Raw genomic sequence first — 19,732 nt, 5'->3', positions numbered from 1 at the left:
GCGTTCTCACGCTGCAGAGGAAACAAACATCTCATGGATGCAGAAAAACACACTTTTGGACACAAAGGTTAAAACATCATGATTTCGTATGAACCAATCAGAGCCCGGCACCGATCCGAACCGGGGCTTTGACCAGGCGCCGTTCTGTCGTCTCGTCCTCTGACGACAGGCCACATGAGTCTCCCTCTTCATAGGGGTCAAAGGTCAAAGTTAACAGCTGTCTGTTTAGTCTCTGCTTTACGTGTTCACATAAAAACAGATGGGGGTTCTGGTCTGACCCGGGGGGGGGGGCACATAGACTGTGTGTGTGTGGGGGGGGGGGGGGGTCAAGCTCCTTCCTTTCTTGGGAAACACTGCTGGATGGGAATCTCACACGGTCCTATATAGGAGGGTGGGGGATATATAGTATATACCCCCCCCCCACACACACACACACACACACACACACACACCATAACAGATCACCTCATTATCACGTTGAATCGCGTCGTGTCACACCGTGATGTAAACAATAACTTTGACATTTCAAATAAGAAACAATAGAATCTGTGAGGAGAGGAAGCGGTTCTCCCCTGATCCCTCCCGGAAGTCCTGAACGTGGTTTTCTTCTCTCGCTCTTTATTTCATGAATATTATTCATAGAGTTATAATTTAATATTATCAATAATATTATATAATATTTGCTTCTCACCTCGTTTACCGACCGCCTCTTCCTGTCATGTCAAAATAAAAGGCCGCACAGGTGAACAGAAACGTTTACAATACATTTACAAATGTATTTATTAGATCACATTTAAATCTGTTGATTTCCTCCATAGTGTAAAGCCATAATCATCGATCTTGTATCGGCTCTATGTCCGACGCGGCGCGCTGGATCAGATGAAAGGCAGCTCCTCCTGACCCACATTTGATCTCATGCATTCTGAGGAATGCCAGCGGTAGAAGCGCAGCCGCCGCGTCAGCCGCCATAACAGCGAATCTGGAGCGGACGCGGTGAAGGGACGTCCTGTCTTCTCGGTTCGGGTCCGCATTAGCGCAAGACAACCGCAAAATCCGGGCAGGAATCCCGTGACCCGGGTCAGAACCCGCAAACCTGCGTCAGAGGCCGGGTAAGTGTCCTTCAGTCTTTCGCAGCCAGGCGTCGCATCCCCAGCGCTCATTAGCGCGTTCTTTCCAGCGTTCACCAGACTCCATTTAAATAAGATAGAATTTAAGCCTCTGCCGCTTCTCGGCAAAGATCAGTGACTTGAAATAATGTTAAATACAACATTTGAATAGAAAGAAGGGAACTCTTGATTTCGGCTACCATGTAATTCTCCATTTAGATACATATGAGCTAAATTTGGGTTTAATTCACCAGACTGTTCGCCGTGGATTCTGGGTTCCTTTATAGGAATAACGCGCGGAGCCGTTCAAAAGATGACGATTTTGATGAAGACATAATTTTCCTTCTTTTTTTGTTGATGCCGAATATAAGTGTGGAAAAGTCTGAGGAAGAGGAACGCGTTAAATCACATTTTATATTAGTGTCATCGTGTAGACGCGTAAAAACTCAAAATTGGTTTATTTCTAAATGCAGTGATGCTCATCCCGGGAAAGGACGCATGAAAGACGCCGGCTTTGTGTTCCTCTGCCCCATTTCTAGTTGCGTGGCGTTTTTGTGCGTGTTCTGCTCCCGCAGGGCAGCATTCGGTCATTTGCATTCATCCAACTCTGTCTCTTAGATTATGCATGCTTTTAGACTGTTTACTCTGTTTACGGTTTGAGGCTTTAAATCACGATAAACATTTCAACAATGTGCATTTCTGGTAGCCGTTCGATTGAAATGTGTCATTTAATTTTAATTTCTATTAACAGGGGATTAAAATGTGTTATTTGTTGGTTTTCTCGTGTTGCAGCTGATTTATTTGAGTTCATAGGTGATAAAATGATCTCAGAGGGGAGTGTGATCCTTTTTCCGCAGGTGTTTGTGGCACGCAGGTCAGTTTGCTGCTGATGAAGCCCATAATAAACCCGCAAGTCACCTCTAAACTCGTTCAAGTTCGGAAACGTGATAAGGAAGGAAAGGCTAATCAAGGTCGCGGAAGTCAAGGACAGGTTTACCGGAAGCTACGAGTTATCTACCTCCAAAATAAAGCGAGCCAGAGCTCCAAGGTTGAATTCGCGCGCTGATGCTTTATTTTGTAGGGTAACACCGGAAGCGGCGTGTCGTGTTCGGTGTAACTTGACACCTTCGCCTGTGAAGGCAGCAGTAAGCGGGCAGCTGATGCTCTCCGGGCTAAAAATAATCAACATTTTGCGCCTCGACTCTGACCGTGTTTTATTTCTCTTCTTCTTTTCTCTCTCTCCTTTTCTCTCTCCTTTCTTTCCTTCTTTCTTTTAAAGAGTTCCGACCCTCGGAATGAAGCAGCGTCAGTGAAGATTATTGCTTTTCGCTGAGGTAAGAAACTCTGAGATATTTATGTCCTCTTTCTCATTAAGCTAGCTTAAAAGTTGACTTACATTAGCTGCTAAATTATTTTTCTGTCATTTAACAATTTATTATAATTAGTTTTTATAATAAAGTTGTATGTAAAGCGCTCCTTGCTTTGTTACTGAGCCCGAGAATAAGAACAAGGCAAAGTAAAATCCCAAAGAACACATAAATACATTTTTACTGAATAAAGTATTCATCTCTCTGTCTTTACATATAACGCGTGTATATTTATACTGATTCTGGATACAAGTGTAGAATTTCGTCATTGTGGAAACTAAAATTTGACATTAATGTTGATATTCAGATTTAATATTTTACCATAGTAATTAAACGTTTAGCAGAAATAGCAATCCTTCATTTGTGGGGTTGTGAGCCCGGGAGAACCAGCAGGCCCAGAAAGGTGACCTCTTGACCCAAATCAAGACAACGACCCGACCGCCAGCTCGGCGGCCATCTTTGTTTTCAGAAAGAAACCGTGTGTGTGTGTGTGTGTTGTGTGTGTGTGTGTGTGTGTGTGTGGTGCGCGCGCTGGCCTGTACGTTCCTGTGTGTCGAGTGTTAGCACTTGAACGTGCACGAGGTCAGTCTGCCAATGACGCAGGCGGCTAACGCTAACGCTAACGTTTACCCGGCTCCTTTCATGATGAAGTGCGTTCTCTGATCTTTCTTCTTCTTCTGTTTGTCACAGAGTGACTCGAGGCTTGCGTGGAGCGGGGGGGGGGGGGGGGGGCATGGCCCCGTCGTTCTGCGGCGACGACAATGACACCAACGCCTACGGCGTGGGAGACGGCGTGCTGAACAACGGCTGCTTCGTGGACGCACTCAACCTGGTTCCCCATGTCTTCCTGCTCTTCATCACCTTCCCCATCCTCTTCATCGGTACGTGGTGGAAGTCGCCGCCCTCTATCTCGGGATCGGACCCCCCGCTGAGACGCGTGTGTTCTCCTGTCAGGGTGGGGCAGCCAGAGCTCCAAGGTCCAGATCCACCACAACACCTGGCTCCATTTCCCCGGACACAACCTGCGCTGGATCCTCACCTTCTCGCTGCTCTTCGTCCACGTGTGCGAGCTGGCCGAGGGCGTCGTCTCCAACGAGTCAGAACTCCGCGTCGTGCTTCACCTCTTCGTCGTCGCGAGGGAGACTCTGATTGATCCCGTGTCCTCTTCCTCTCTCGCTGCAGGACGATGAGGACGACCAACCACCTCCATCTCTTCATGCCGGCCTTCATGGGCTTCGTCGCCGCGACGACCTCCGTGGTTTACTACCACAACATCGAGACGTCCAACTTCCCCAAGCTGCTGCTCGGTAAGCCTCCACTCCGGCGGGTCCGGGTCCGGGTTCCGAGGTGTTCTGAAGCCGACGGAGGGGAGAGGCGGAGCTGACAGGCGTCGCTACATTAGCATAGACTGATGTTTAGAATCAGTGGATGTCCTGCACCAGCGGGGCGATTAGCATTAGCGTGCTAACCGTGTCTTTGCTCTCCGCCCAGTCCTGTTTATCTACTGGGTTTTGGCGTTCGTCACGAAGTCCATCAAGCTGTGGAAGTTTCTGGAGCACGACGTCGGGCTGCAGCAGCTGAGGTTCTGCATCACGGCGCTGCTGGTGGTTCTGTACGGACTGCTGATGGCCGTGGAGGTGAACGTCATCAGGGTCAGGGTGAGGACTGCGTTCTCCGTGTTCCACGGGTTCCTCTTCGGTACGTTCTAATGACGGGTTCTTCTCTTTTGTCCCTTTTCTCTCCCCGTAGAAGTACGTGTTCTTCTCCAACCCTCAGAAGGTGAAGCCGCCGGAGGACCTGCAGGACTTGGGGGTTCGCTTTCTGCAGCCGTTTGTGAACCTGCTGTCGAAGGTAGCGTCCTGGACCAGTAGAAACATCCCAGTGGGACGGTAAACACGGCGTCGCCATGGCGGCAGTAAACGGAACCAACGTGTGAGTTTCAGGCGACGTACTGGTGGATGAATCCTCTCATCATGGGGGCCCACAAACGCCCCATCGAGCTGAAGAAGATCGGCAAGCTGCCCATCGCCATGAGAGCCCTCACCAACTACCTGCGGCTCAAAGACGCCTACGAGGACCAGCGGGTGAGTCCACTCGCCACCGGGCTGGGGTTCCTCCAGCGGGTGAGTCCACTCGCCACCGGGCCGGGGTTCCTCCAGCGGGTGAGTCCACTCGGCACCGCTCTGGGGTTCCTTCACCATTCTCCTGTCGCTCCGCGCAGACCGTGGAGAACCCGGACCGGGCCCCGTCCATCTGGCGCTCCGTGTACCGAGCGTTCGGGCGCCCCATCCTGCTCAGCAGCACCTTCCGCTACCTGGCCGACCTGCTGGGCTTCGCCGGGCCGCTCTGCATCTTCGGCATCGTCAAGTACCTGAATAAAGAGGGCGGCGTTGCCCCGACGGAGAGAACCAAGGTGGGTGTGTCTGGGAGCTCTCAGGAGACCGGCGGCGCCGACGCTTTCGTGAGGACGGAGTATTTCCGGCCACAACCGTTGATTATAGATCAGACAGTGTCCAATAAACAGCTACACTGCTGGCGGCGGCGGCCGATGACGCTGCAGGGACGGACGAAGTGGAGGAAAGTCGGTAAAACCTGACAGTGATGATGATGATGATGATGAAGGCTGTGTCTGCTCGTGTATTCGTTCCTAGCACCCGTATTTCGGCGTGTACTTCATGTCCTCCGCCGACCTGCTGCAGAACGCGGCCGTCCTGGCGGTCCTCCTCTTCCTGGCTTTAGTGCTGCAGAGGACGTTCCTGCAGGCCTCGTACTACGTCACCATAGAGACGGGCATCAACCTGAGAGGAGCGCTGCTGGTGCGTTGGACGCCATGGGTATTTAGCGAATTGTCTCTGTGACATCATCGAGTTGAAGGCGTGTCCGTTCGTCGCCAGGCCATGATTTACAACAAGATCCTGCGTCTGTCCACGTCCAACATGTCTATGGGGGAGATGACGCTGGGCCAGATCAACAACCTGGTTGCTATAGAGACCAATCAGCTGATGTGGTTCCTCTTCCTGTGCCCCAACCTGTGGGCCATGCCCGTGCAGGTACGGGACGCCCCTGCCTTTGCTCCCGGAGGCATTCCTCTCCCTCACTGTCTCATTGCGCCGCTGCAGATCGTGATGGGCGTCGTCTTGCTCTACTACTTGTTGAGCTGGAGCGCCTTGGTGGGGGCGTCCGTTATCGTTCTGCTGGCCCCCGTCCAGTACCTCATAGCGACTAAGCTGGCAGACGCGCAGAAGAGCTCCCTGGTGAGTCGCCGGCGGCCTCTGATTGTTCCGACGCTGTGAATGCCGACCCCCGATTGGCCCGCGTCTCTTCCAGGAACACTCGACGGAGCGCCTGAAGAAGACCTCCGAGATCCTGAAGGGCATAAAGCTGCTGAAGCTGTACGCCTGGGAGAACATCTTCTGTGACAGCGTGGAGGAGACCAGAGGCAAGGAGCTCACCAGCCTCAAGACCTTCGCTTTCTACACCTCCATGTCCAGTAAGAGGATGTCCGTGTGTGTCGGCAGGAAGTGGCCGCCGTTCATGGGAAGCTCGAGCCCCCGTTAGCACGCTGCTAACCTGTCTCCTCTCCTTGTGCAGTTTTCATGAACGCTGCTATTCCCATCGCCGCCGTTCTCGCAGTAAGACGACTTTACCATGAAACGTTCTCCCACAATGTGGTTGCCGAGCCTCCAAAGGGGGATGACGTGTTTTAAAATGGCCTCCTTTAGACGTTTGTGACGCATCACTTCCTGGAAGAAGAAGGCCCGCGCCCATCGGAAGCCTTCGCGGCGCTGGCTTTGTTCAACATCCTGGTCACGCCTCTCTTCCTGCTCTCCACCGTCGTCAGGTTTGCCGTCAAAGCTCTGGTCAGGTGAGCGTCGGCGACGTCGTGCGGAACAAGAGATGAAGGGATGCGAACCTAAACGACAACACTTTGTGTTTTCAGCGTCCAGAAGCTCGGCGAGTTCCTCCAGAGCGATGAAATCGGAGATGACTGCTGGAGAAACGGGGACACGCCCATTTCATTTGAGCCTGGGAAGAAGCACACGGGGATGGTGAGTCCTGCTGAATCCACCCCCCCCCTCCCTCCCGCGACCAATCCTCATTTAGAGGATCCGTGTCCCGGGAGTGTCGGGTGTCGCTGACGTTCCACCTTCAGACGTCTCTCTTTTGACATCCCCTCCAGACGAAAGTCATCAACAGGAAGCAGCCGATGCGCTACCAGATGGACAACTACGAGCAGCCATCCAGGCGACAGCTGAGACCCACGGAGACGGAGGACGTTGCCGTAAAGGTCGGGTCAAAGTTCACGAGCTCCAACGTCTTGCATCACTCATTCGCATGAATGAACGAGATGATTAGCGTGGGGACGTTACCCGCGGCGCCGTTGTTTATTCCATCGACATCCTGTTCCTGTTTGTGTGTGTGTGTGTGCGTGCCGAGTCACGCACGTGACTCGTGTTCGTCTGTGAACTGCATGTCCTTCTCAGGAAGTGTAAGGTTCACACGAGAACCGGTTGCCCCTTAAAGGCCTCCCCAACGCGTCTGACCTTTTCTCAGCCGCTCTGGAAAGGCTGCTCTTCCGGCCTCGTCCCTCTGGAATGACCTGAAGGTGGTCCGCGGGGGGGGGGGGGGGTCAGAACTCGTCTTAGACTCTGCTCAAACAGCCAATCAGCTCAGAGGGGCTAGTTAAAATGAAATGAGAACAAAAAGCAATGCATTTTCCTTTGATCCTCTTAAAACAAACACGTTGAAGTTGTGCCGCGTTTGCTGCCGAGGGAACAAAGATCTTTTGGGTTCTGTGTCGCGGGTCTCGAGCAGAGTGTGGAAAGCCTGCGGGGTCGTTGAGATAAAATAAACACCAAATAAACAATAGCGCAGCAGATGGGAGGAACGTAAACAGTCCTAGCAGGAAGCAGGGCGATGGATCACTGGACGGGCCCGGGACATGTTGGACAGCGGTCCCACTTCGTCTTCAGGATGGTTCAGGCTACCGGCTCAGGCTGAGGAGTCTCTCTCCTTTGCAGCTGGAAAGCTGAGCAACCTTTTTACACGTATCTTAACGTGTCGGTTTAGTTTAGTTTAAAACATAAACCCGGGTGTCATCTGCGTAAGATGTACATTTACATCCAGGTCTCCTCCTGTCTCGCCGTTTTGGATTTCAGATTGAACACAGTGATTTGAAATTCTTGGATTTGTCGTTCAATAAAAACGAATAATTTTTCTCCCACACAAACTATAGCTATACAAACATTAATGTCGTTTGTATAGCTTTTACGGTATTTGGAGCGTAAGAATCTCGTTTCCTGGACTTGATTTGACATCATTTTATCCGGCCGTCCCACGGGTACAGAAGTAAATGTGGACTCGAGTGAACTTCCCAGAATTCCCATGCTGATCTTCATCCTCAGCGCTGCACAGTTTGATCACAGCGTGTGTCCTTTGTTGTGTAATGCTGAAGTTGTGAGTTCTTAACCTCTGGGTCAGAACGCAGCGTGCGGTTCTCCCTGGTGGGTCTGCATGAGAAAACGGCTAGTCGTGTGTTTCCTCATCACTTAAAGCGAGAAACAAATCCCCAGGACGAGATGTCTTCGTAGTTTAACGTTGAATTCCTCTCGTCGTTCTCCGTCCAGGTGAGCGACGGATGCTTCACCTGGGGAAGCAACCTGTCCACGCTGTCCGACATCAACATCCGCGTCCCCACAGGTAGGAGAAGCCGTCCCGTCGGACCGGATGGTTCACCCAAACCTTCAGTTCGGCTTCAGGTGGTTTCTAGGCAGGGTTAGCCAAGCAGTTAGCGCTGATGCTAAAATACGCACGGCAGCTGTAGGAGCTTTAAAGGAATGCTGGAGCGACGCCGCCGAAAGATCGAGTGACAGGAAGCCAGGTCATGTTCAGAAGAACCGAGCAGTAACACACACGCGCGCACACACACACACACACACACATGTGCCTCTTCCCATGGGAAGTGACTCCTCTGCTATCCCAGTTCCTCCAGCACACGAGGCTACTGTTAGCTTCTCCTGCTAGGACCCCCTGAACGTTTCCATGTGTTCAGGTCAGCTGACCATGATCGTGGGTCAGGTGGGTTGTGGGAAATCCTCGCTGCTGCTGGCGATGCTTGGGGAGATGCAGACCATCGAGGGAGGAGTCCACTGGAGCAAGTAAGACGCTGAAGAACCCATTTGACCCACGACCCAAAGCGGTTCCTCTCCGGCCGTCCTCTGATGATATTTAGATTGTTATTATTTATTATTAAAGTTGTGTGTCCGCTGGGGTCCAGGGTCCTGCTCTGATGGTTCTAGGTGTTTTTTAGAGGATAAATAATTCAATCGTTATTTGAAGTCATTTCAAAGGAATTAGTTCTCCGCTGCCGTTCACGACCTGAGATGTGGAAATATTGAATCACTCGTATTGTAGTTGTGGTAATTCTTTCTCTCGTTCATTTATTGACATATGGAGGTTAAAAAGTTAGTTTTACGGCTCCTTTTATTGGACGGGCATCTAGAGGTCAGCTAAAACAGCCAAATGTGATTGTTTGTGATGTCATGCTTGTGTTCAGTGTGTCTAGCTTCTGCATCGGGATCCGAGGCCTGCAGGCGTGTGTGTTTGTGTGTGTGTGTGTGTGTGTGTGTCTCTCTGTGTGTGTGTCTGTGTGTGTGTGTGTGTGTGTTTCTAACTCTGCGTCTCTGTGTGTGTCTCTGTGTGTGTGTGTGTGTGTGTGTGTGTGTGTGTCTGTGTGTGTGTGTGTGTGTGTGTGTGTGTCTGTGTGTGTGTGTGTGTGTCTGTGTGTGTGTGTGTGTGTGTGTGTTTCTAACTCTGCGTCTCTGTGTGTGTGTGTGTGTTTCTGTCTCTTCACTTCCTGCCTTCTTGCCACATCAGGCTGCCTGATTGTGAGCCGGCCCACGAAGGGAGCATCAGGTATCTCCACCGCCTCTTCCTCCTGAATCATCATCATCATCATTATCACACACCATTACCAGTCACATGTCCTTTAAACGCGGAACCAGCAGTCTAACCAGCCCAGGCGCTGGCGGTGGCGGTGGCGGATGAGTCCGCTGAGTCATCCTGTTTCCTTTCTGGTCACATTCTATTCCTGAAGCGGCTTCGTCCCCGGCGACGGTTCTCACAGCGACGCCCTCGTTCCCGTGGAACAGGAGACGTGGTCTCAGACAGACGCCGATGCTATCACTTAGCAACCTCCTCCTTTGTGGGTGTGACCATGATTCCACCAGCAGTTGCCGTGGGGGGGGGGGGGGGGGAGTCTGGAATGTAAAACGTGTGTCTCCCATTTCTTGTGGTCTCTTCTGTCCTTCCTGCTCTCTCTCTCTCCCTCTCTCTCCCTCTCTCTCTCCCTCTCTCTCTCTCCCTCTCCCTCTCCCCCTCTCTCCCTCTCCCCCTCTCTCTCTCTCTCCCCCTCTCTCTCTCTCTCTCTCTTTCTCTCTCTCTCTGTTGCTCCTCATGACTACACACTAACACAAACGCACACGTATCTGGCGGCGGTGGGCTCGTTCTAACGATGACGTGACTTTGACAGTTGGTCAGGGACGGAGGAGTCTGAGGAAGACATCAGGAGGTACGCGCTCGTCTTCGTCCTCCTCCTCCTGGTCTCATTTCATTTTGCATCTTTCCTCTCGGGATGAAGGTTCCTGCCGCATCCTGAACTTCAGCTGCTGTATCATTATAGATTATAGATTATAGATTATAGAGTTTTACACATTTTACACATTTATAAACGTCCCTTTCACACAACGCTACTCTAATTCCTCGATGCTTCTGTTCATCTACTGACTTTCTTTGTGCTATTATTTATGTGACGTGCGTGTTAATGTGTGTGTGTGTGTGTGTGTGTGTTCAGGGACGCCGCACCCCTTCCCGTTTGCTTGTGTGTCTCTGGTTTGTGCGTTTCATGCTGGGAGTCACACATGTTCTGCTCATGCCCGTGTGTGTGTGTGTGTCGGTGGTGTTTGCGTGTTGTCCTTCACGTGCACGGCCCCGTCCTCCTCTTCCTCGCCGGTGTCGGTTGCGTTACGTTTGTGTTGCCGTTGATCATTTCCATCATTGATCTCTCTCTCGCTCACATCTGAAGTCTTTTCCTGTTGCGGTGGAGTTTGACAGCTTCCAATCATAACCCCGCCCCCCCCCCGCCCCCCTTAACGTTGTGGCCTTCATAAAGCTGCTTGGAGCAGGAATACTGGTCGTCGTCCCCCCCCCCCCCCCCCCCCGGATCACTGTGTAGACAGCAAACACACAAGATCTCGGTGCCGTTGGCGTAAACATCCTTCATGCAGAGGTGTCGCCGACTCCCTCTCCCCATTCGGCGTGCAGCTCGCTCGCCCGTCGCTTTGAGCCAGCGCTGAACTGGGATCAGTTTTCCTGCTCTCTCAGGCTTTATGAACGCCGGACTCGTTCTCATCCGTCTCCCTTTGCTTCTCCTGTCCACCCAGCAAGAACCGGTACTCCGTGGCCTACGCCGCCCAGAAGTCCTGGTTGCTCAACGCCACGGTGGAGGAGAACATCACCTTCGGAAGCCCCTTCAACAAGCAGCGGTGCGGCCGGCGGCGCGACCGGCGGCGCTTCGTTTAGCCATTCATCTGCACCGACCCCGCGTCACGGCTGCGCTGTGATCGCTGTGCTTCCAGGTACAAGGCGGTGATCGACGCCTGCTCCCTGCAGCCGGACGTCGACCTGCTGCCGTTCGGAGACCAGACCGAGATCGGAGAGAGGGTGCGGTTTCAGGTTCCTCGCCGGATGCTGCTGATTTCTGGTGTTTCAGAGCGACGCTTTGATTTCTGCTCCTCCAGGGCATCAACCTGAGCGGAGGTCAGAGGCAGAGGATCTGTGTGGCCAGAGCGCTGTACCAGAACACCAACATCGTGTTCCTGGTGAGGCGGTGGAAAGATTACGGGGAAGCATCAGTTACAACACAGACACAGGATGTAAAGGTTCAGGACTGATCGCCATGGAAACGAGTGATGTCAGTGATTGCTGGGAGGAAGAATAGGAAAAGATATTCCAGAATGTTCCTACATTTATCGTCCTAGTTTTCTGATTACTTCCTGGACTCTGACGTCTTAGCTTCGTCCTCCGTGACGGTCGTCTTTTTGTCTTGTAGGACGACCCGTTCTCGGCGCTGGACATCCACCTCAGCGATCACCTGATGCAGGAGGGAATCCTCAAGTTTCTGCAGGACGATAAACGAACCGTCGCCCTGGTTACGCACAAACTGCAGTACCTGATTCACGCAGACTGGGTATGAACACGCAGGAGCTGCACCCCCCCGACGTAAATGCTGTCCGCTCACACGCACGCATCAAACCGTCCAGATCATCGCCATGAAGGACGGCTCTGTGCTGAGGGAAGGGACCCTGAAGGACATCCAGACGCACGACGTGGAGCTCTACGACCACTGGAAGACCCTGATGAACCGGCAGGACCAGGAGCTGGAGAAGGTAGCGAGGCCCGGCTTCGGCCCGGCTTCGGCCCGGCTTCGGCCCGGACCCGCCGCCTCACATCCGTGTGTTTGCGTCTCCAAACCAAGGACATCCAGCAGGACAGTCAGACGACGCTGGAGAGGAAGACGCTGAGGAGGGCCTTCTACTCCAGAGAGGCCAAGAACCAGATGGACGATGAAGACGAAGGTGAGGGCTTTGCCGCAGGCTTCTGCGTCTGCCTCTGTAGTTCCGGGGAGTTCGCTGAGAGGATTGTTGTCTCTCCAACAGAAGAAGAGGAGGAGGAGGAAGATGACGACAACATGTCCACCACCACCAACAGACGGTCCAAGATTCCCTGGAAGGTAGGGATCTCTGCAGCGGCGCTTCTGTCACAGATCCGGATCCAGCTCCAGCTCTGAGCGCTTCCCTTCAGGTGTGCTGGTGTTACCTGTCCTCCGGGGGCTTCCTCGTCGTCTTCATGATGGTGGCCTGCAAGCTTCTCAAGCACTCGGTCATTGTTGCCATTGATTACTGGCTGGCCGTCTGGACTTCCTTTAAAACCGGTGAGACGACGGGAGCAGGAGGCGGCCTGAACGGGACCGGCGCCGCAGCCGGGGCAGCGGCGGACCAGGTAAAGCCCCCGACCCGGTTTGAAACTGGCAAGGAGAGTTCAGCCGCTCCCCTTGCATGTCATTAAGTAGAATTATTTGTAAACCTATCAAATAAACGATCCCTCTCCCTTCCCGATCCCTCTCCCTTCCCGATCCCTCTTCCTTCCCGACCCCTCTCCCTTCCCGGTCCCTCTTCCGTCTGACCCGCAGGACGACTCCTTCTACCTGCTGGTGTTCATCGTTCTGTGTGCAGCAGGGATCACCTTGTGTCTCGTCACTTCGCTCACCGTGGAGTTCCTGGGTCTCTCTGCCGCCACCAACCTGCACCACAACCTGCTGAACAAGATCATCCACGCCCCCATCAGGTGCCACAGACGCCACCTATTTGCGCTTTCCTCTAAATTGAACATCGTTCCAGGTTTAAGCGTTGCTTTGATCTCCTCTTCCTCAGGTTCTTCGACGTCACGCCGCTGGGCCAGATCCTCAACAGGTTCTCTGCTGACACTAACGTCATCGACCAGGTGAGACCTTGTGCTTATAACGCCCGTAGACGTCCTGGTTTCACCCTTCCCTTCGTGGTTTCTGTTCCTCCAAGCACATTCCCCCACGCTGGAGTCGCTGACCAGATCCACGCTGCTCTGTCTGTCCGCCATCGGGGTCATTTCCTTCATCACGCCGGCGTTCCTCGTCGCATTGTTTCCCCTGGGCGTCGCCTTCTACTTCATCCAGAAGTACTTCCGGGTGGCGTCCAAGTGAGTTGTTGCTCGTAGACGGCGTTCAGCGCCGCGTGCAGACGGGGGCTGAATTGTCCTCTCTCAGGGACCTCCAGGATCTCGACGACTCCACGCAGCTCCCTCTGCTCTGCCACTTCTCCGAGACCGCCGAAGGCCTCACCACCATAAGGGCGTTCAGGTAATCGCTTTGATTGATCACCACTGACCGTCCATGTTGCTCTGCGATAAACGAATATCCGTTAATGGGCGTGTGTTGAGGCTAGCGCTGCGTTTTAGCGTCGGCCGAGTTTCTTCTGGTATTTCTCTCTTCAGCCTTTTTCCCATCGTCGGTAAATCCAACACTAAACAGCTCTCAGGCTTTTTCCTCCCGTCGCCCCTCAGGACTTCCTCTTCCGCGCACACACACACACACACAGACGTACTCTTATCCCTGGACGGTTCCCGTTTTGGAGGCTAGCGTCTCACCATCTCTGCGTGTTTCAGGCAAGAGGCTCGCTTCAAGCAGCGGATGCTGGAGCTGACGGACACCAATAACACCGCCTACCTGTTCCTGTCTGCCGCGAACCGCTGGCTGGAGGTCCGAACGGTGAGGAGAACCGGCCACAGAACCGGGACTCTGTTCCAGTTCAGTGCTTCGTGTTAAGATGGTCCCTCCCCAGGACTACCTGGGGGCGGTGATTGTGCTGGCGGCGGCAGGAGCCTCCATTTGGAATCTTCCCTCCGGGGCCAGGTGGGCCTGGGCCTCACGTACGCCCTCACTGTGAGTGCTCCGCTTTAGGGTTCCAACAAGCGGGGACGGAACCCTGTCCAGTGACAGACGCGGTATCTCTGTGGGTCGTCCTGCAGGTCACCAACTACCTGAACTGGGTGGTGAGGAGCCTGGCCGACCTGGAGGTCCAGATGGCCGCCGTGAAGAAGGTCAACGGCTTCCTCAGCACGGAGTCGGAGAACTACGAGGGGTCCATGGGTAACGGAGTTCCCGTCACGGAGCCGACACACGCCGCCATCTCACAACCCGCACACGCACGATGAGGAGAACCGATTAGAACCGAGTCTTGGTGCTTGATTTCATGGCCCAGATAGGAGGGGGGGGGGGGGTTGGGTGCTGTCGACAGGAATCAGCAGGCCATAAGGTCAATAACAAAACTGTTGGTTCCGTGTTGCAGTTCCAGGGAACACTTTGCACACAGTTGGATCTAAGATGACACAAATAAAACGCGCCACATCCAAACGGGATTTTATTTCCGAAGACGGAGACGCTTGGACGGCCGCTGACCTGTAGAGAGGAACAGAACGAGCCCATCTAATGATTAAGCAGACCCTCGGCGGTGTTTTGAGTTTGTGGGACGTTGCTATGATGAACTTTTATTTAGGCTGGGTTTCTGAAACCCAACAAAACCAAATCTAGAGCGAGTGTTAGTGGAAACCAACGAGGGCAGTTCCTCACATCGAAATGTCAGCGAGAGAAAAAGTTCTTTGTTTTTAGATTGTATGAAGATATTGGGAACTAAAGAACTGAGGACAGGGTCACCCCGTAGACCAGAACACAGCGTTCCTTCTCTGTGACATCATTCACAAATACTTACTTAGTGCCTTAATGTGCTAAACCGGACTCTCTGGACTGCTTAGTTAGCAAAAGTCTAAACGTAGATGAGACCCAATCCGCAGCCTTCTCAGGAGTTTCTGTTTAGTACTGTCGATGCTAGCTATTAGCATAGCAACAGTTCAAACGGCACTAACAGGGTCGCATCTGAAAGTACGTGAATAAAAACCCTTTCTAGCTTTTTATTATTTAAGTCTAAATGGTTTAATGGTCCAGCTGTGATGTCATCGGGGAACTCGGCCAGGCAGTCTGTCTCCGGTGTTATGGCGGCCAGGACCTCCCGTAACTCCTCCCCCTGTGCCCCCCCCCCCCCCCCTCCAGACACCTCTCAGGTACCTGAGAACTGGCCCGAGAACGGCGAGATAAAGATCCAGGACCTGTGTGTGCGCTACGACCCCATGCTCAAGCCGGTGCTGAAACACGTCAACGCCTACGTGGAACCCGGACAGAAGGTAATAAACACGGAGGGGCGGGGCTAATGAGATGGGAGGTACCTGCTGTTCTGTACAGCATCCTTAGGTGGCCCTTAGTCCACATGTTGTTGCTAGGAAACAAAGACCTTGCATCGCACGGGGGGTCCGAACCCGTCCCGCCTGTCGTCACTCGGGCGTCTCAACGGCGTCTCTCTCCTTCCTGCTAGGTGGGAATCTGCGGCCGCACCGGCAGCGGGAAGTCCTCGCTGTCGTTGGCCTTCTTCAACATGGTGGATATTTTTGAAGGTGGGTCTGTCTCCTTTCGGGGGGGGGGGGGGGGGGAAGCTTATCTCCAGATGAGGCGTGTTCACCTGTGTTTAGTCTCACCTCGGCGTGAAGAATCAACGTTTATTCCAGTGTGACGTAAACGGCGTTTCGGCCGCCGTTCACGTCACAACAAACAGTCCTGGAGCTAAACGGGGCGCGTGTGTATTCCTGCTGGAGGACATGTTTAGCTAACGTAGCTGCTTTCATGTTATCTATCTAAACACTCCCAGAGAGAACCCGAAGGTCTCTTTGTTCTAAAGGAGGCCCTGCAGGCATTAAAGTACGGCTGCTTCTTCAAGGAATAAACAATCGGTCTCTAAATAGTCTCGCTACGTTTTAAAAGCAAGACGTGGCGGCGGCGTTCTGCTGTCTGTCGTTATTCTGGGTGAAGATGGAGACGGATTATTGGGTGAAGAGATTACACACTGTTTCCAGAGCAGATGCTGCTTTTAACAGTAAATTAAGGGGGGTGGGGGGGGGGGGTGTCCTCCGCAACAGTTCCTTATAAAGCAATGAGACAGAAGCTGAGCCCTGCTGGTCGCCTCCTCCAGAGCGTCCTTTATTTTATGAGTCTTCAGCCAAGCGGAACTGAGACGTCCGGTTTCTAACGGGATGAATTTTGTCTTTTGTCTTCCTGTTTGTTTCCGCTGAGCCGGAATAAACCGTAAACGACTAACAAACCCACACCGTCTGGGCGGGGGGTCATGGTGACCGACGACCCCTGCAGCCAATGAGCAACAGTAAACGTTGTAGCCCTTGAGGCTAACGTGCGCTAGCATACCGCCCCGTGAAGCGCTTCCTTGGTTTACGTCTGCTCCCTCGTGAGGTCATGTGACGGCGTCTCGTTTTAGCGAGGGTGACGTTTTCTCCACGCTTCCCGTTATTTATTCCCGTTTCTTTCCCTGCAGGGAAGATCATCATCGACGGGATCGACATCTGCAAGCTCCCTCTGCAGACGCTGCGGTCGCGGCTCTCCATCATCCTCCAGGATCCCGTGTTGTTCAGCGGATCAATCAGGTAGGAGGACCGGAGCGGCTAGCGGGCTAGCAGGCTAGCAGTAAAGCTACACTGAGGGTTTGGTGACCTGACAGATGTGTGTCCCTCGATGGGACCCGTCCCAGCTGCGGGGTTCCTGCTCGCCCTGGGGGGGGCCGAGGAGGTCTGGTTTGTGTTAGCGCCGGGCTCGGCCGCTCTGTGTTTGTTCTAGAAGACAAAGAGCGTGAGCTGTTTGTTTGGACAGACGGCGCTCCAGATAGCGGCGTGAGTTAAAGAGGGGGAGGCGGCTTTCCACCGGCTCGTGTTTACGCCAGCCTCGAGCAAACGCTCGCCGTCATCCTAAAGCGCTTGGACCCCTCTGAGGGATTGATGATAATCACGCACCAACAACCCGCGCCCGGTCGTATCCAAAGCTACTCCTCGGTTCTCTCTCGCCACAGTCGCCATGGTAACCTCCTCACGTCAGGCGCTGCGTTCGTGGTCCCCTCGGTCAGTGAAAGTGAGACGAAGACGCTCCTCGGAGACAGAATGGGGGGTTGATGCTCGCCGTGTGAACGCAGTCCCGCTGTTCCAGGTTCAATCTGGATCCGGCGAGGACGTGCTCCGATGATCGACTCTGGGAGGCGCTGGAGATCGCTCAGCTGAAGAACATGGTGAAGGCGCTGCCTGGGGGACTCGGTAGCTAACCCCGCCCCCGCCGCCGCCCCCGCCGCCCTGGGTAATAGATTACTGGAGTAACTAGCTGAGGGCTGTTGGTGTCCAGACGCCGTGGTGACGGAAGGAGGGGAGAACTTCAGCGTGGGTCAGCGGCAGCTCTTCTGTCTGGCCCGAGCCTTCGTCAGGAAGAGCAGCATCTTCATCATGGACGAGGCCACGGCGTCCATCGACATGGCAACGGTGACATCATCAACGAAGCGAACCCAAATATCAACCGAACCGCCGCTAACCTCCAGAACCGGTTTCTGTTCCTCCTCGCAGGAGAACATCTTACAGAAGGTGGTCATGATGGCGTTTGCCGACCGGACGGTGGTGACCATCGCCGTAAGTCGGTCCCGTTTTCTGTCCTCCTGCAGCTTGTCCCGTGTCCCAGCCTGCGTTACCACGGTAACGTTATCTGTATCCTAACGGCCATCGCCTGCACCTCTTCTGTCTTTGTTCTCTCTACATCCTTAATTCCTCTGTTTTTCTGTGTGGCTCTGTCCTCCTCCGTCCTCTGTCCTCTGTCCCCCTCCGTCCCTCCACCAGCACCGCGTGTCCTCCATCTTGGACGCCGAGCAGGTGTTGGTGTTCTCCTCGGGGATCTTGGTGGAAAGCGCCTCGGGTCCCAGCCTGCTAGCGCAGCAGGAGAGCCTCTTCAGTGTGTTAGTGAGGACCCACAAGTAGACCCGGATCAGCACGGGCCGCCCCAGCTCGCCGTCCTCCTCCTCCTCCTCCTCCTCTTCCTCCTCCTCTTCCTCCACCTGTTTCCGTTTCCGTTCTGCTTCCCCTGCTGACTCTGGGTCTGCTGCAGCCTTACCGCCACCGGTTGGTATTCTGCTGCATGCTGGTCCTGATTCAGCCGTTTGGAATCGCATCGATCACGACGGCGAAACCTCTAGTATCTGTTAATATTGATCAGCATCGTCTGCAAAGAAAGTCCTGTCCCGCGCTCCTGATCCGGACAGACGTGACGTGGAGCCGCCGTTTTAATTTGCTGCCGTTTATTCCGTTGTCTCCGTGTTCCCAGCACCGCGTCCACACCATCCTCACGGCCGATCTGGTCATCGTGATGAAGCGAGGGAACATCCTGGAGTACGACAAACCCGAGACTCTCCTGGAGCAGGAGGACGGGATGTTTGCCTCCTTCGTCAAAGCGGACATGTAGAGGCGGTTCCTGTGGGAGTGAAGACCGCTGTTACGCCTCTACCGTTTGTGTTCGTGCTCCAGTAGCAACACTGGAGGGCGTCGGCCCGAAGCCGTCGACCCCGCTGTCTGTCTGCAGTCGTGCGTTGCTGATCCTGTTATCTTCTTTGACCAATCAGGAGCTCCCGTGAGCTCCAGAGATGTTTAGTTTGTGGCCTGATAGCGATTTTCCAGATGCTGAAGAGCTCTAGAGGAATGTGGGTCGATCCAGAGGCGACTGGTCGTCGGGCTCACGCCACCGCCAGGCCCCGCCTCCTCGTGAAGATGTCATACTTAACTCGCAAAATGTGTTCCTGGTTTGAAATGTTCCACTCAAACATTTTATTATGGCTGCTGGCTGAGGGTGAAGAACAATATTTATAGCAGGAGGAACAGCTGCTTAGTTTAGCTTAGCTTAGCTTAGCTTAGCTTAGCTTAGCACAAAGGCGGCATCCTCTGAAGGCGAGTAAACCAGGATGCCACGCGAGATCTCTGTCAGACCGGCCACGCCCAAAGTCCCAGGTGTCATTTAGTGTCAGAATAAAATCTGGATAAATCCAACACAGATTAATTCCTCAGGTTAGTCATGACTCAGCATTTTGTCTGTGCGACTGGTTGATTATTTTTAAAATGGCTTGAAGCCACACAGACTCTGAGTATTGTCCTCACGGATGTTTCACCCTTCTGTGATCTATTGCCCCAGCAGGGCAGATAAATCCACAACTAGAGCAGCATTAGTTCTTTTTTCTACCTGTTCGTTTCACATTTGTCTGTTTTTAACTCCGTCTCCGTCTCAGATTTGGGGAACAAACACAAATCAACACGGACAGACTTTTAAAACACTTTCTAGACATTTATTTAATATCAAGAATCAACTTTGATACCAAATATGAGTTCCACAAGAGCAGATGTTCACATGCTAAATGTATGAAATGTATATTCTGTATATCCAGCGGGTTTTAAACGTGTATAACAACGTTTTAAAATGTGTGCCAGTTTGTTTTTTAATAGCTACAATTATAATAAAATGGTTTTGAGTGAATTTTCTCTGCCGCTGATGAGCATCGATTTATTGCTGAATGGCGCCGCCTGCCGGCCAGACCTCAGCACTGCAGTTTAAAGTTTAAAAACGACACTGGTTAAAGTTACAAGAAGAAATTGTTATTATAATTTATGGTTAATGCGTCCAACTCTGTTTAATGTTGGATTTATTTAATTCCCTTTCTGATCTTATTGATCATTAATGATCAGAGACGGCAGAAGAGG

At 53.0% G+C, this 19,732-nt stretch overlaps 1 protein-coding gene across 1 annotated transcript; it reads left to right on the top strand.

Moving 5' to 3' along the window:
* Positions 1–3,201: 3,201 nt before the first annotated feature.
* On the top strand, positions 3,202–19,502 carry abcc9 (ATP-binding cassette, sub-family C (CFTR/MRP), member 9). The gene is given in 40 exon segments (XM_068754989.1): positions 3,202–3,354; positions 3,428–3,569; positions 3,656–3,780; positions 3,965–4,131; positions 4,223–4,324; positions 4,417–4,557; positions 4,704–4,886; positions 5,125–5,289; positions 5,368–5,523; positions 5,593–5,727; positions 5,801–5,963; positions 6,065–6,105; positions 6,196–6,338; positions 6,414–6,522; positions 6,654–6,761; positions 8,101–8,173; positions 8,526–8,631; positions 10,915–11,016; positions 11,110–11,194; positions 11,272–11,352; positions 11,583–11,720; positions 11,794–11,919; positions 12,009–12,108; positions 12,193–12,263; positions 12,335–12,532; positions 12,723–12,877; positions 12,964–13,043; positions 13,108–13,264; positions 13,332–13,424; positions 13,730–13,832; positions 13,906–13,959; positions 13,962–14,006; positions 14,093–14,213; positions 15,171–15,301; positions 15,490–15,568; positions 16,498–16,606; positions 17,160–17,263; positions 17,349–17,482; positions 17,564–17,626; positions 18,312–19,502. Coding segments are annotated over 40 exon segments (4,674 nt in total). The 5' UTR covers positions 3,202–3,206; the 3' UTR covers positions 18,450–19,502.
* Positions 19,503–19,732: the final 230 nt, after the last annotated feature.

This window comes from Brachionichthys hirsutus, chromosome 22 (genome assembly GCF_040956055.1).
Source record: "Brachionichthys hirsutus isolate HB-005 chromosome 22, CSIRO-AGI_Bhir_v1, whole genome shotgun sequence".
Classification (NCBI taxonomy): Eukaryota; Metazoa; Chordata; class Actinopteri; order Lophiiformes; family Brachionichthyidae; genus Brachionichthys; species Brachionichthys hirsutus.
Note: the sequence above shows the minus strand (reverse complement) of the source record. Positions and strands in the feature narration are given on the sequence as shown.